At 39.6% G+C, this 13,015-nt stretch overlaps 1 protein-coding gene across 11 annotated transcripts in view; it reads right to left on the bottom strand.

Annotated features, from left to right (window-relative positions):
- The window catches only part of LOC133062479 (protocadherin alpha-C2), a 192,358-nt gene that overhangs the window by 25,492 nt on the left and 153,851 nt on the right, over positions 1–13,015 (bottom strand). For all 11 annotated transcript variants that reach the window (XM_061151512.1, XM_061151509.1, XM_061151508.1 and 8 more), the window contains exons 2-3: positions 6,935–6,993; positions 3,900–3,988 (exon numbers count right to left, since the gene is read on the bottom strand). In XM_061151512.1, coding sequence (XP_061007495.1) covers positions 3,900–3,988; positions 6,935–6,993 — 148 coding nt within the window. The remainder of the gene's footprint in view (positions 1–3,899; positions 3,989–6,934; positions 6,994–13,015) is intronic.

Genomic DNA, 13,015 nt, shown 5'->3' with positions numbered 1-13,015 from the left:
TCAGAGACTGCACACTAAGAAGGTCAAAACAGCTCTAAGTGCGAATGGCTGGCCCTTTAATGCCCCTCCCCCACGCGTCCTCCGTCTGAAGAGGAACTGGGAGCTGGGGCGGGAGCTCAGTCTCACTGAGCTGCTAAGGAAATAAGAAGCCTGTGGTCTAGGCCTGCTCACACAGAAGTGAGGCTGGAGAAAGATGCCAGGAATTGGGATTAGCGGATTTAATGCCTGACTTGTTTATCCTGCGGGAAACATCACCTGGTGATGTCCCCACTGACCCCTTTAGAGCGTGGCATTTTAGCCTCAGCTTCTGTGGACTGTGACAATAAATGAACAGTTTGATGACAAAGCCAAAGGATTCATCAGTGGAGGAAAAACAACTACAAAGAACACATGCAAAGGAGGACTGGGTCACAGCAGGCCTCTCTCTATTCCCACGACTGGTTGTGTGTGTTGCCAGGGTTGGTGTGAGAAGGTGCTATTTCCAGAGAAGTTCTCAGACACAAGTGTGAGGGGATTTGGGCACCAGGAGGAAGCCTTTTGAAAGGAACTACACCTTTATCATGAGGCACTAAGGGCAGCAGAATCCGTGAAAGGCAAGCTCTACTCAGGAATGAAAACAACCAAAGGTTTTGGAGCATGTTGATGAATTCTTCAGGAGAGTGGCTGGGGTTGGGGGGCGAGGTGTAACGGGACTGTACAGATGTCAGGATGATCCAGACTACTTTAGAGGGTCTGTATCTGGGCTCAGAAGTGAGAACTACTGAATGTTGACCACCATGCTACCATCTAAGGCCACAACAAAGACTACAGGAAACAAAAGTATGCCAGAAAAAAAAGAGTGAAAAGATTAGACATTTACTAATACTATATGTCAAGCACTATATTCAGTTCTTTCTTCTTCAGTTATCATGGCAACTGGATAAAAATCAGTGTTATTATTATACCCAATTTACAGATAAGGTAACAAAGAAAACATGAATTTAACCAATTTGTTTACGCTCACCCAGCAAGTAAGTTTGGAATTGGAATTCAATTCAGATCTGACTTTAAACCATAATCTTAAATCTTTATCCCGTATTCCCTCCAAACAGTGCAGAACATATTTTGAGTCCTAAAACTCTAAAATACCAAAAGAACAGAGCAGAACACAGAGGAGCATCTCTCTGATGTCCCATCACTGGTGCAGAGGTATGCTGAAAAGTATGGGGAGGTCACCCATGGAAGATAGAAGCTCTGTCCAGCTCAGTCCATGAAAACTGTGACTCATGAGTCAACAGCCAGGGATAGCCCTGAAGAGAAGGGATTATACAAGAGGAGTCAGGAGAGCAGGGAAGCGGAGCCATGGCTACTCCTTCTCTATCTTCTGTCAAGAAGATGGGTTCCTTCCTCCTACACTGCTGGTAGGAATGTAAATTGGTGCAGTAAGGCAGTTCCTCAAAAAGCTTAAAATAGAGTTGCCATATGATCCAGCAATCCCACTCCTCGGCAAACACCCAGATAAAACTATAATTCAAAAAGATACATGCACCCTTGTGTCACAGCAGCCTGGTTTACAACAGACAAGACATGGAAGCAACCTAAATGTCCATCAACAGATGAATAGATCAAGATGTGGTATATATATATATATATACAATAGAGTACTACTCAGCCATAAAAATGAATGAAATAATGCCATTTGCAGCAGCGTGGTTGGACCTCGAGATTATAATACTAAGTGAAGGAAGTCAGAAAGACAAAGGCCATATGATCTCAGTTATATGTGAAATCTAAAATATGACACAAGTGAACTTATCTACAAAACAGGAACAGATTCACACTCAAAAAGAACAGACCTGTGGTTGCCAAGGAGGAACAGGGCTAGGGGAGGAATGGATTGGGAGTGTGGGGTTAGCAGATGCATACTATTACATAGAGAATGGATAAACAACAAGGTCCTACTGTATAGCATGGGGAACTATATTCAACATCCTGTGATAAATCATAATGAAAAAGAATATAAAAAAGAGCATATGTATATGTATAACTGAATCACTTGGCTGTACAGCTGTAAATCAACTATACTTCAGTCATTTTTTTTTTTAAAAGATGGGTTCTTAACATCGTTTTGAATTTGAAGGAGAGTCCTGGGCCAGATGCAGATAAAATAATCTATAAACAGTTCCTATTTCCCACTTGCCTAGGAATATACACCAACTAGCACCATCAATGAAAGGAAGAATGTATTCAAAGTTAGTTCTGGACTCACCAGACTGACCTGCAAAGTCTCTATGAGAACAAGAAAAACCCTGAAATGGAGGCAGGATGGTAGGGCATGATTTCATGGCATTGCTTTGATTGAGCAGTTCTCACCTCTCAGATGCCTCCCATCCTGCAACGCTTGGCAGTCTAAAACCACTTCCTTCTCCACCACATTATGCCATCACTGGCACTGGGGTTGCAAATTTGTCAATGAACTATTTTATGTTCTCCCCCTTGCCATCTGGAATATTAGCTCTCTAATGAATTGCTTTAACTTAGGCGTTTGTTTTTTTTTGACAAATGTGACTTTTAGTTGAATTATACAACATTCATAAATAGCAAATGCTGGCTGATTAGAATCAACAAAAACTCTTAAGAGCTGCCAGCAAAAATGGGCCCTTAGCTGCACATGTTACTTGCACAGCCTAATCATTTGAAAGGCACCAGATTATTTTTGGAAAGAACTTTTTACACATACACTTATATAATCTGTTATGCATGTGAATATACATATATATGTGTGTGTGTGTTCGAATTTGGGTGGATTCTTGCAAGCCAGCCATGCTATGAATAGAAGAATTAGAGACACTTGGATTAGAAGTTAGGCACACTTAGGTTTGAATCCTACCTCTACCACAAACTATGTGAACTTGGGTATGTTTCTTAACCTTTCTGTGTCTCTAGCTCCTCTTATGTAAAAGAGAGATAATAAATCCCATGCAAGACTGTCTCAGGGAGTAAATAAGATCATGCACGGCATAGTGTCTGGATACAGTGTGTCTCAAAAATTAGTAACTATTATCACCACAATGATGTTCTATTTATAGAGGATTATGCTAGACAACATTTGGAATCTCTATATTTGTTCCTTTCTGAAAATTGCCACCAGGATGGGTCTCCAAAGCCATATTTACATTATATGACATTGCTTTAGTGACTGGGCAAGATAAGGAAAATAAGGAAATGTGAACTGGGGAAATTTTTTAATGCTCACCCAGCCACTGGGTTCTTGATGTCATCTGGCAGATCCTCTTTCCTGAAAGTTTGGATTAGGAATCAGTTCCCACTGGTCCTCTGCACTAAGAAACTGCAAGACTGGTCATGTTTGGCAACGTGCACATCAAGGCAATAAAAGTCAGTCTACTGAAAGATGCGGATGTCGGGAAAGGAGGCCTGACTGAGACTTGAAGTCAAAGTGGTGCCTTGGTTCTGACAAGTTTTTCCACTTCCACGAGAAACTCCATTTCATCAGTCTATCTATTTATCAATCTATCAGTCTCCCTTTTGTTTACTACTTGGTGTGGATTTCCAACATCTTTAACCAAAAGATCTTTGCTAACAGTGTCATCTCTGTGCATGAGGCCACCAGATCGTGTCTGTGTAGCTCAGATAGACTAAGTATTTGACATGTACCTGGTTATTACAGAAAAGCAGTTTATGCACACACACACCCTTATGTTACCTGTTTCCAACCATTGAGGTACATTAAGAAGAAAATCAAAATACTTGTGTATAATGATGTACATAAGGAAGTCACGCAGGTAAGGAAAAGAAGAAAGAATTAAAAGAGAGTCACTGATATTCCTGGTCTTACAATAACAGGTCATCTGATGACTTTCCAGAACTCAAACAAGAAGGGCGAGACCCTGGGTCTTTACCTGGTGTCGCACTGGATACTGTTGGCCACTGCTGATCGGGTCCCCCTGGACCAGCCCGGAGAATGCCAGCCTCCTCCAGATGCACAGAGCTGAGTAAACACACAGACCCAAATAAAAGTTAGACCATAAATGTCTTTCTAGCTCTCCTTCCACCCTCAGAAAGTGCTTACATCTCTGGAGGCAGGACTGCAGCTCACAATTTCTACTCGTGCTTAAACTGAAGCAATTACTATTGAGCAGCCACCTTGCATAAAATGCAAAAGCATTGCTGACTTACTGCCTGCTACACCATGCAGAAGATAAACGTGTTTTATCTTTATAGCAATTTTGGTTTTCATTAAAGCCGTGTGGTGTTCATTAAATCTAACAGGAAGCCCATCAGAGGACTAAAAAAATGCCACTTTATCATCTTAATGCTGAAGCAGATGAAGAGAGCTTATTTTCAAAAGCCCCAAGTTTCTTTTGCTGGTTCTCTGATTTCTGGGTTTTCTGTAGGACAGAGGAAAGCACAAACATTATTTGCTGGTAACTATAGTATTATTCCAGTTTTGTCCAATTATTTCCTAACTTTATTTTCTGTTTCATCATTCTTTATTTCTTCCTCAAAGAAAACCCACCCTACATATCCTGGGACTAGAGAAAGTTTATCATCACCATTCATGGACCCCAATTCAGAAGAGATTAACTCCACATGAAATACTGCAAAGGAGTGAGACATAAACTGGGAGATCCTTAGAGGTAAGCAGAGATAGAACGTAAACTGTTCATGGGCAGAGAGAACATCATATTCATTTATGTATGTGTAATGTAAGCACATATGAAACTCTCAAATATTTTTTGGATGAAGAAAGGAATGAATGGGACCCTAAGAATAAATATCACCCAAGAAAACCGTCAGCAAAATAAGAGAACTCTCTGAAACTAGACATTGATTCACCTTGGAAATTAAGTTACTGAAGTAAAACTTAGAGGACAACTGCCTGAAGAGGTCATGTGACTCAACAGAGCAGGCAAACTTGAAATATTATGGGGGAAGTTCTCTCAATTCAACATTCTTTTCCTTTTTTTTGGCCACATCATATGTCCTGTGGGATCTTAGTTCCCTGACCAGGGATTCATGCACCCTTAGCAGTAAAGGATCAGAGTCCTAACCACAGGACCACCAGGGAATTCCCAACATCCTCTTACTCTTTGACTTCAAACAACATATCTGGTGGAAATTCACTCAATAAGCTCTGCTTTATTGCTGTTCTTCCCTTCATCTATATACTAGAATTTTCTCTTTTTTCCAAATATTAATATCATTCAGGTACTGCTGAAGGCGTTGCTGGAGCCTACCAACAAATTATATGGATTCAGTTAGATTCTCTCTGAAGATATAACTACCCTGGGAACCAGCTCAGCTCAAGCAGAATTTTCAAAGGACAGGTACACAATATCTGAGGCTAGAAAGGTCAGGAAGCCAAGCATATGCGTGAAAAAGATGAGTATTACTTAAGTTCACAACTTAACATATGTTCCATGTACTACACTGTGAGGAATAAATAACTTTTAGTTTTAATTTTTATTTCCTTTCTTATCCTACTTGAATCTTATGACATCTTAGTTGAAACCTGAATAGAAGCACATATGGCTTTTTTTCACTTGAAAATGGAATAAGGAAGTGATATGTTTTAGCATTTTATTTTAATATAGTTTTAAAGGTGAATCTTATAGCTTTGGTACTTTTCAAATAAAGTACTAATTCAACTGGGAGATAAAGAGTTGGTAACATAAACCATATTTTTTCCTATCATATAGTCTACCACAATAGCTCAGATGCAGGAAAAAGCATAAGATAGCTTCTAACAAATAGAAAGAATATTTCTTAAACCTAGTATAATGGCATCTGCCCAAGTGTTTCTGGCCTAAAATTATGACCAGATTCTAGTGCAGTATCTCACCAAGCTAACTACTGATCTTCAGTCTTCAACTGATCACTTCTTGTTCAGAAAGAGCACCTAATATAATGATTTCTGCTCAATGTGAAATAAAATGATTGGGAATATACTGACTTATTTGAATTTAATACATTTTTAATGGGTTAAAGCCAATTTTTCATTAACTCAACACATACTCTGTAAATTCTCTCTTTAGAAATTGATCAAGGTTTGGTTAAAGATCTACTCAAAAGTTGAGCAGATGTTTTGAGGGGCTTAGCTCTGGAGTTTATTTCTTCTTTAAAACTAAATTATTCTGGTGGTAGTGAACATTAGTTGCTTGGTGCTCTCCATTTGGTTTCCCAAAGACACTCACAAATAATGAGTCTTTTATTTGGCCCTGTAGCATGAATACTAGATCAGGTCTGGGAATAATGGTAGTTAATCAATTACTGTCAAAGAGACAAAGTAGAGAAGGCAAAATTATATTTAATCTAAGTCTTAGAGTAATGCTATTACTCTAGATTAATTTAAAAGTAAGCTTGATTTGGTCTCCAGATATTCAATAAAGGCCCTTCACGTGGCTCATCCTCTGAGGAGTCCATGCCACTGAGGGCAGGCAATAAGACAGCAACAAGATGGAAAAGATAAGGAGATGCTAATAAGGGTGAACATGGACGAGAATAACAATTATGTGGCTAATAGGATATGACAGTCAATGTATGATGGAAAACCAAGGTGGACAACATAAGCATGTATTATACAATATACTCAAGTCCCAAAGCATCAGTGTTAGTTATCATTTTACGGGAGGGTCAGAAAGTATAGATAGAAAAAGGATAAAAGAAGTTCAAACTACGTCCTTATAGAAATTTTCATGAGAAAAAGGTACACAGCTGCCTGTCTGTGACTTTACAGGGCACTCTTATTTGGCAGCACTTAATAAGCATTTGGCACTGACCACTTCCAGATACGGAGACAAAAATAAGTGTATTCCCCTGGCAAAGTATTTAGGCTTCTCAGTTTTGACAGCTGCTTCCGGCCTATGAAGACAAGAGTTTATCTGATTCACACAGTTACAGTAACTTCTGACAAAAGAAGGAGGGAAAGACATACCTGTGCATTCCTGCCCTCAGGGAGGCAGAGTAACGCCAGTCAGGGTTGGGCTGTCGTGGCTGCAAAATCACAAAGGGAGTTTCTGTTAATATGGCAAAACAATGATCTCCTAGTGATGATGTTCACTGGTAAGTTGGTTCTTAAATATCTCCATGCATCTATTGAAAATATTGAAGTTGCCATTTCATATGCAACTCTAAGATTATATCCACACATACAGCACTTCAGAAGAAAATTAGTTCATCAGGGTCCATGCACAGATTAAATATCATGGAAAACTGAATTTAATAATGCTGTGAGGACCAGCTTTGGCTTTGCCTTGCTCCAAACAGGTCTATGTATTAACAAATACACACTACTGTGTATATATAAAATAGATAAACCACAAGGACTTACTATATACCACAGGGAACTCTATTTAATATCTTGTAATAACCTAAAGTGGAAAAGAATCTGAAAGAGAATACATATGTATAACTGAATCACACAGTACACCTGAAACTAACACAATATTGTAAATAAACTATATTTCCATTAAAAAACAAAACACAGGTCTATGTTCCTAATGCAGCACTTATGGAAGGACAGTTTGTTCTGAAACAGGAAAAGTTTTCATTGCTTTTGCGCTCAAATGCCCCATTAAGGCAACATCCCCAGTCTGGTATTCTAGTTTGTAACAGGCACAGGACTACACAAGCTCTGCTGGTCTGGCTGGACTGCAGAGCACTGCAATCTGCTGCTGGCTTTGCAGACTGCAGCATGTTTGACCCTGGACGGATGTGCCCAGTCATAATGCCAACAACTGATAACAGCCTCTTCTGCCGATCGAAGAGGAATACAAGGGAGAGGAAAGCAAACCGTGGCAGGGTTTGACCTTGTTGTGCTGCATAATCCTTTTGATAAAATTGTACTTGTTTCCTGCTCCTCTGAGTGCTTTGCCTTCTTATTCAATTACTGTTCGCTAAGCTCTACTTAACCGGAGCAGCTGAGACCTAAGAAGAACCTGACTCACTCTGCACCACCTATGTGTTGGAAAGATGGATTGCCCTGTGTCTACAAACTGTCAATTCAGAGTGAAGGGGACACAGAGGAAAATGTGGGTATCAGAAGACTGTTCTGGGAGTTATGTGCTGAGTAGGAGCTACTCAGGAGTCACCGGGGACAAAATCAATCACCACCAGTATTCTGGTAACAATTAGCAAAATTTTTATTAAGTAAAACCTGTGACAGATGTTCCTCTCGATGTGTTTTCATGAACAGAGATTAAAGTACTTCTGTCAATCTATAAAAATGGTACTGATGAACCTATTTGCAGGGCAGGAATAGAGATGCAGATGTAGAGAAAAGACTTATGGACACGGCAGGGGAAGAAGACGGTGGGACAAACTGAGAAAGTAGCACTGACATGTATACACGAGCATGTGTAAAACAGACAGCCAGTGGGAAGCTGCTCCACAGCACAGGAAGCCCAGCCTGGTGCTCTGTGATGGCCTAGAGGGGTGGGGTGCGAGAGGGGAGGGAGGCTAAAGAGGGAGGAGATGTACATGTACATATACATATAACTATGGCTAATTCACGTTGTTTTACAGCAGAAACCAACACAGCATTGTAAAGCAATTATCCTTCAATTAAAAGTAAATTTTTTTAAAAGTATCTGGGAAAAAAAATAATAAAGAGGTCCTGTCACTGAATACTGACGTCTATTTGAGTGGAAAGATGAAGAGATAGAGGTTGTATTTTGTATTTTCCTCTGGACTATAATTATCATACTTAGTAGATACAAGGCCACAGTAATGCCAATAAACTATTTCAAAATGTCAGTAAGTCTTGATCCTGTCATTCTTATAGTTCATTCAAGGGATACACAGTATTTCATAAACATTATTTCTTCACAACATCCAGCGAAGAAGTGATCAGAATCTCAACTTCCAGGCAGACTTTGGGATGGTTAGATGATAATCTGAGATTTAGCCAAGTCAAGGCCCAGAAAAAGCGACAACTCTAGGATACTTTAGCCTCAAATGTCCCCATACACTAACTGCCCTCTCTAGTCCCTTCCATTCTGTTGGCAAGATACGAACATACAAGCTGCTTCACCCTTGGTTCTTGAGTTCACAAACTGCTATTGATATTCCTCATAAAGTAGCATAAAACTATCTACAGATGAAATGAAGGGTTCTCATTTTCTATCAGTGGTAGTAGAGGGAGCAACAGAGAAAATAATTGCAACCATTCGGTAAACCCAAAAAGTGATCAAAATACTTTTTATTAATCCTGTCATCACCGGCTTTGTCCTGACAATCAGTAGCGCTGGTGTCAGCTTGTCAGCTATGAGACCGTTCCTTCAAGAAAGACTCTGACATCTGTTGAGTTAATGCTGCCAATTTTTCTATGACCGGGTAACATCCATGATGAAAACTGCTGATCTTGGGAACAAAATCACCAACTTCATTTTGCTGAAAGGCACAGTTCTAGCAAGATTGACCAGGAAACTCAGTCCATTACATAATCTCACTTCCTCAGCAACGTGTAATTTGTCATGCTGCTATTTTCAATACTAATTCTTCAGCAACACGATGCTTCTGAGATTTATTTGCCAGAATCATAGTTATGATACATCTTACAGCAATGAGATCAGGCAGGGAAAAGGTAAGGAAGAAAGTACTTAATATGTTTTATGTATCCACACAATACTAGGCAATGGGATAAGCACTTTATATATATTACTGTATTTATCCTAACACCTTTGTTAGACCATAATCTCTATGAAAGGGACTATATACTTGTTTATAAAACATACAGATAGTCTCAAATATTCATAATAATAGTTATATCCTCAGAAGCTAGCAAGGTTCACGTATTGGATAGGCTTTTAAAATCCTTTCAAATAAATTAACTACCAAGCAATAGCAACATTATCATACTTAAATTACAAAAATTAGAAATCTGGAATTTTAGAGAGATTAATTGCCTGTCTCATTAGTAGGTCTGGCTGATAGTCATGTTTAGGTACCCCTAATGTGAAAAGGGAACTTCCCTGGTGGCTCAGATGGTAAAGTGTCTACCCGCAATGCGGAAGACCTGGGTTCAATCCCTGGGTCAGGAAGATCCCCTGGAGAAGGAAATGGCAACCCACTCTAGTACTCTTGCCTGGAAAATCCCATGGATGGAGGAGCCTGGTAGACTACATCCATGGGGTCGCAAAGAGTCAGACACGACTGAGCGACTTCACTTCACTTAATGTGAAAGTCATTATATATTATACAGTAGAAGTGACAAATAGATTTCAAGGGATTAGATCTGATAGACAGAGTGCCTGAAGAACTATGGACAGAAGTTTGTGACATTGTACAGGAGGCAGTGATCAAGACCATCCCCAAGAAAAAGAAATGCAAAAAGGCAAAATGGTTGTCTGAGGAGGCCTTACAAGTAGCTATGAAAAGAAGAGAAGCAAAAGCAAAGGAGAAAAGGAAAGATACACCCATTTGAATGCAGAGTTCCAAAGAATAGCAAGGAGAGATAAGAAAGCCTTTCTCAGTGATCAATGCAAAGAGATAGAGGAAAACAACAGAATGGGAAAGACTAGAGAACTCTTCAAGAAAATTAGAGATACCAAGGGAACATTTCATGCAAAGATGGGCACAATAAAGGACAGAAATGGTATGGACCTAACAGAAGCAGAAGATATTAAGAAGAAGTGGCAAGAATATACAGAAGAACTATACAAAAAAGATCTTCACGACCCAGATGATCATGATGGTGTGATCACTCACCTAGAGCCAGACATCCGGGAAAGTGAAATCAAGTGGGCCTTAGGAAGCATCATTACAAACAAAGCTAGTGGAGGTGATGGAATTCCAGTTGAGCTATTTCAAATCCTAAAAGATGATGCTGTGAAAGTGATGCACCCAATATGTCAGCAAATTTGGAAAACTCAGCAGTGGCCACAGGACTAGAAAAGGTCAGTTTTCATTCCAATCACAAAGAAAGACAATGCCAAAGAATGTTCAAACCACCATACAATTGCACTCATCTCACACACTAGCAAAGTATTGCTCAAAATTCTCCAAGCCAGGCTTCAACAGTACGTGAACCATGAACTTCCAGATGTTCAAGTTGGATTTAGCAAAGGCAGAGGAACCAGAGATCAGATTGCCAACATCCACTGGATCATTGAAAAAGCAAGAGAGTTCCAGAAAAACATCTACTACTGCTTTATTGACTTGCCAAAATCTTTGACTGTGTGGATCACAATAAACTGTGGACAATTCTTCAAGAGATGGGAATACAAGACCACCTGACCTGCCTCCTCAGAAAGCTGTATGCATGTCAAGAAGCAACAGTTAGAAGTGGACATGGACCAACAGACTAGTTCCAAATAGGAAAAGGAGTATGTCAAGGCTGTATACTGTCACCATGCTTATTTAACTTATATGCAGAGTACATCATGCGAAGTGCTGGGTTGGATGAAGCACAAGCTGGAATCAAGATTGCTGGGAGAAATATCAACAACCTCAGATATGCAGATGACACCATCCTTATGGCAGAAAGTGAAGAACGACTAAATAGCCTCTTGATGAAAATGAAAGAGGAGAGTGAAAAAGTTGGTTTAAAACTCAACATTCAGGAAACTAAGATCATGGCATCTGGTCCCATCACTTCATGGCAAATAGACGGGAAAACAATGGAAACAGTGAGACTTTATGTTGGGGGGCTCCAAAATCACTGCAGATGGTGACGGCAGCCATGAAATTAAAAGATGCTTGCTCCTTGGAAGGAAAGTTATGACCAACCTAGACAGCATATTAAAAAGCAGAGACATTACTTTGCCAGGTAATGTCTAGACGGACTAGGTCCATCTAGTCAAAGCTATGGTTTTTCCAGTAGTCACGTATGGATGTGAGATTTGGACTATGAAGAAAACCGAGCACTGAAGAATTGATGCTTTTGAACTGTGGTGTCGGAGAAGACCCTTGAGAGTCCCTTGGACTGCAAGGAGATCCAACCAGTCCATCCTAAAGGAAATCAGTTCTGAATATTCATTGGAAGGACTGATGTTGAAGCTGAAACTCCAATACTTTGGCCACCTGACACGAAGAACTGACTTATTTGAAAAGACCCTGATGCTGGGAAAGATTGAACGCAGGAGGAAAAGGAGACAACAGAGGATGAGATGGTTGGATGGCATCACCGACTTGACGGACATGAGTCTGAGCCAGCTCCAGGAGTTGGTGACGGACAGGGAAGCCTGGTGTGCTGCAGTCTGTGGCGTCACAAAGAGTCGGACATGACTGAGCAACTGAACTGAATGTGAAAGTCTGTGTTTTAAATAACTTTGCATGGAACGACAGATATACTTTTTTCTCTTTTTTATGACTGACTTCCCCCAATATTGATTGATTTTAAAATGATATGAAATTAAAAGTAAAAAAATGTACATGGGTTTCATCTGAACTTGGTTAAACTTGCAAAAATTGAAGCTGAGAGGTTGACTACTGATACACCTGATACAATGAGACATATGTTTAGTTCTCTAATACTTGGATGGTACATCCCTGGGTTTGCTTAATTTCTATAGGTAAAAAGCCCCAGTATGTTGTTTCAAAGGGCAGTCCTTCAGTAGAATAAGTCACAAAATTCCAGAAGTGGAAAAGCTGAATTAAGTAGTTCATGCAGGTGATGTAGTATTCAAGAACAAGAATCCATTTGCATTTCTATCAAAATTATAGCTGAGATTTGATTTATCCTGTAGTGGTATTATTTATTATTTATATTGTGGAATATTTCAGCTACAAAACGGTGAATCACCTTTTCCAGGACAGATCCTCTATGCCATTCATAAAATCATAGGACTACTCAGTGAAGTAAATGCTACCTTCTTATCATGGAAGTCTACGAAGCTATCAATAAATGGTCGTCTGAGAAAACAAGACTACATGTAGCATCTTCTTTTCCTTCCTAGTAGGAATCTATTAAAGATGTATCCACTGCAAATTTTTCAGTGATATTTTATGAACACTAATATAAATTATGGTACGCAAGACCCAAAAATGACCTCCAGGATCCCTACACCCCATGTGA

The sequence above is a fragment of the Dama dama genome, chromosome 9 (genome assembly GCF_033118175.1).
Source record: "Dama dama isolate Ldn47 chromosome 9, ASM3311817v1, whole genome shotgun sequence".
Classification (NCBI taxonomy): domain Eukaryota; kingdom Metazoa; phylum Chordata; class Mammalia; order Artiodactyla; family Cervidae; genus Dama; species Dama dama.
Note: the sequence above shows the minus strand (reverse complement) of the source record. Positions and strands in the feature narration are given on the sequence as shown.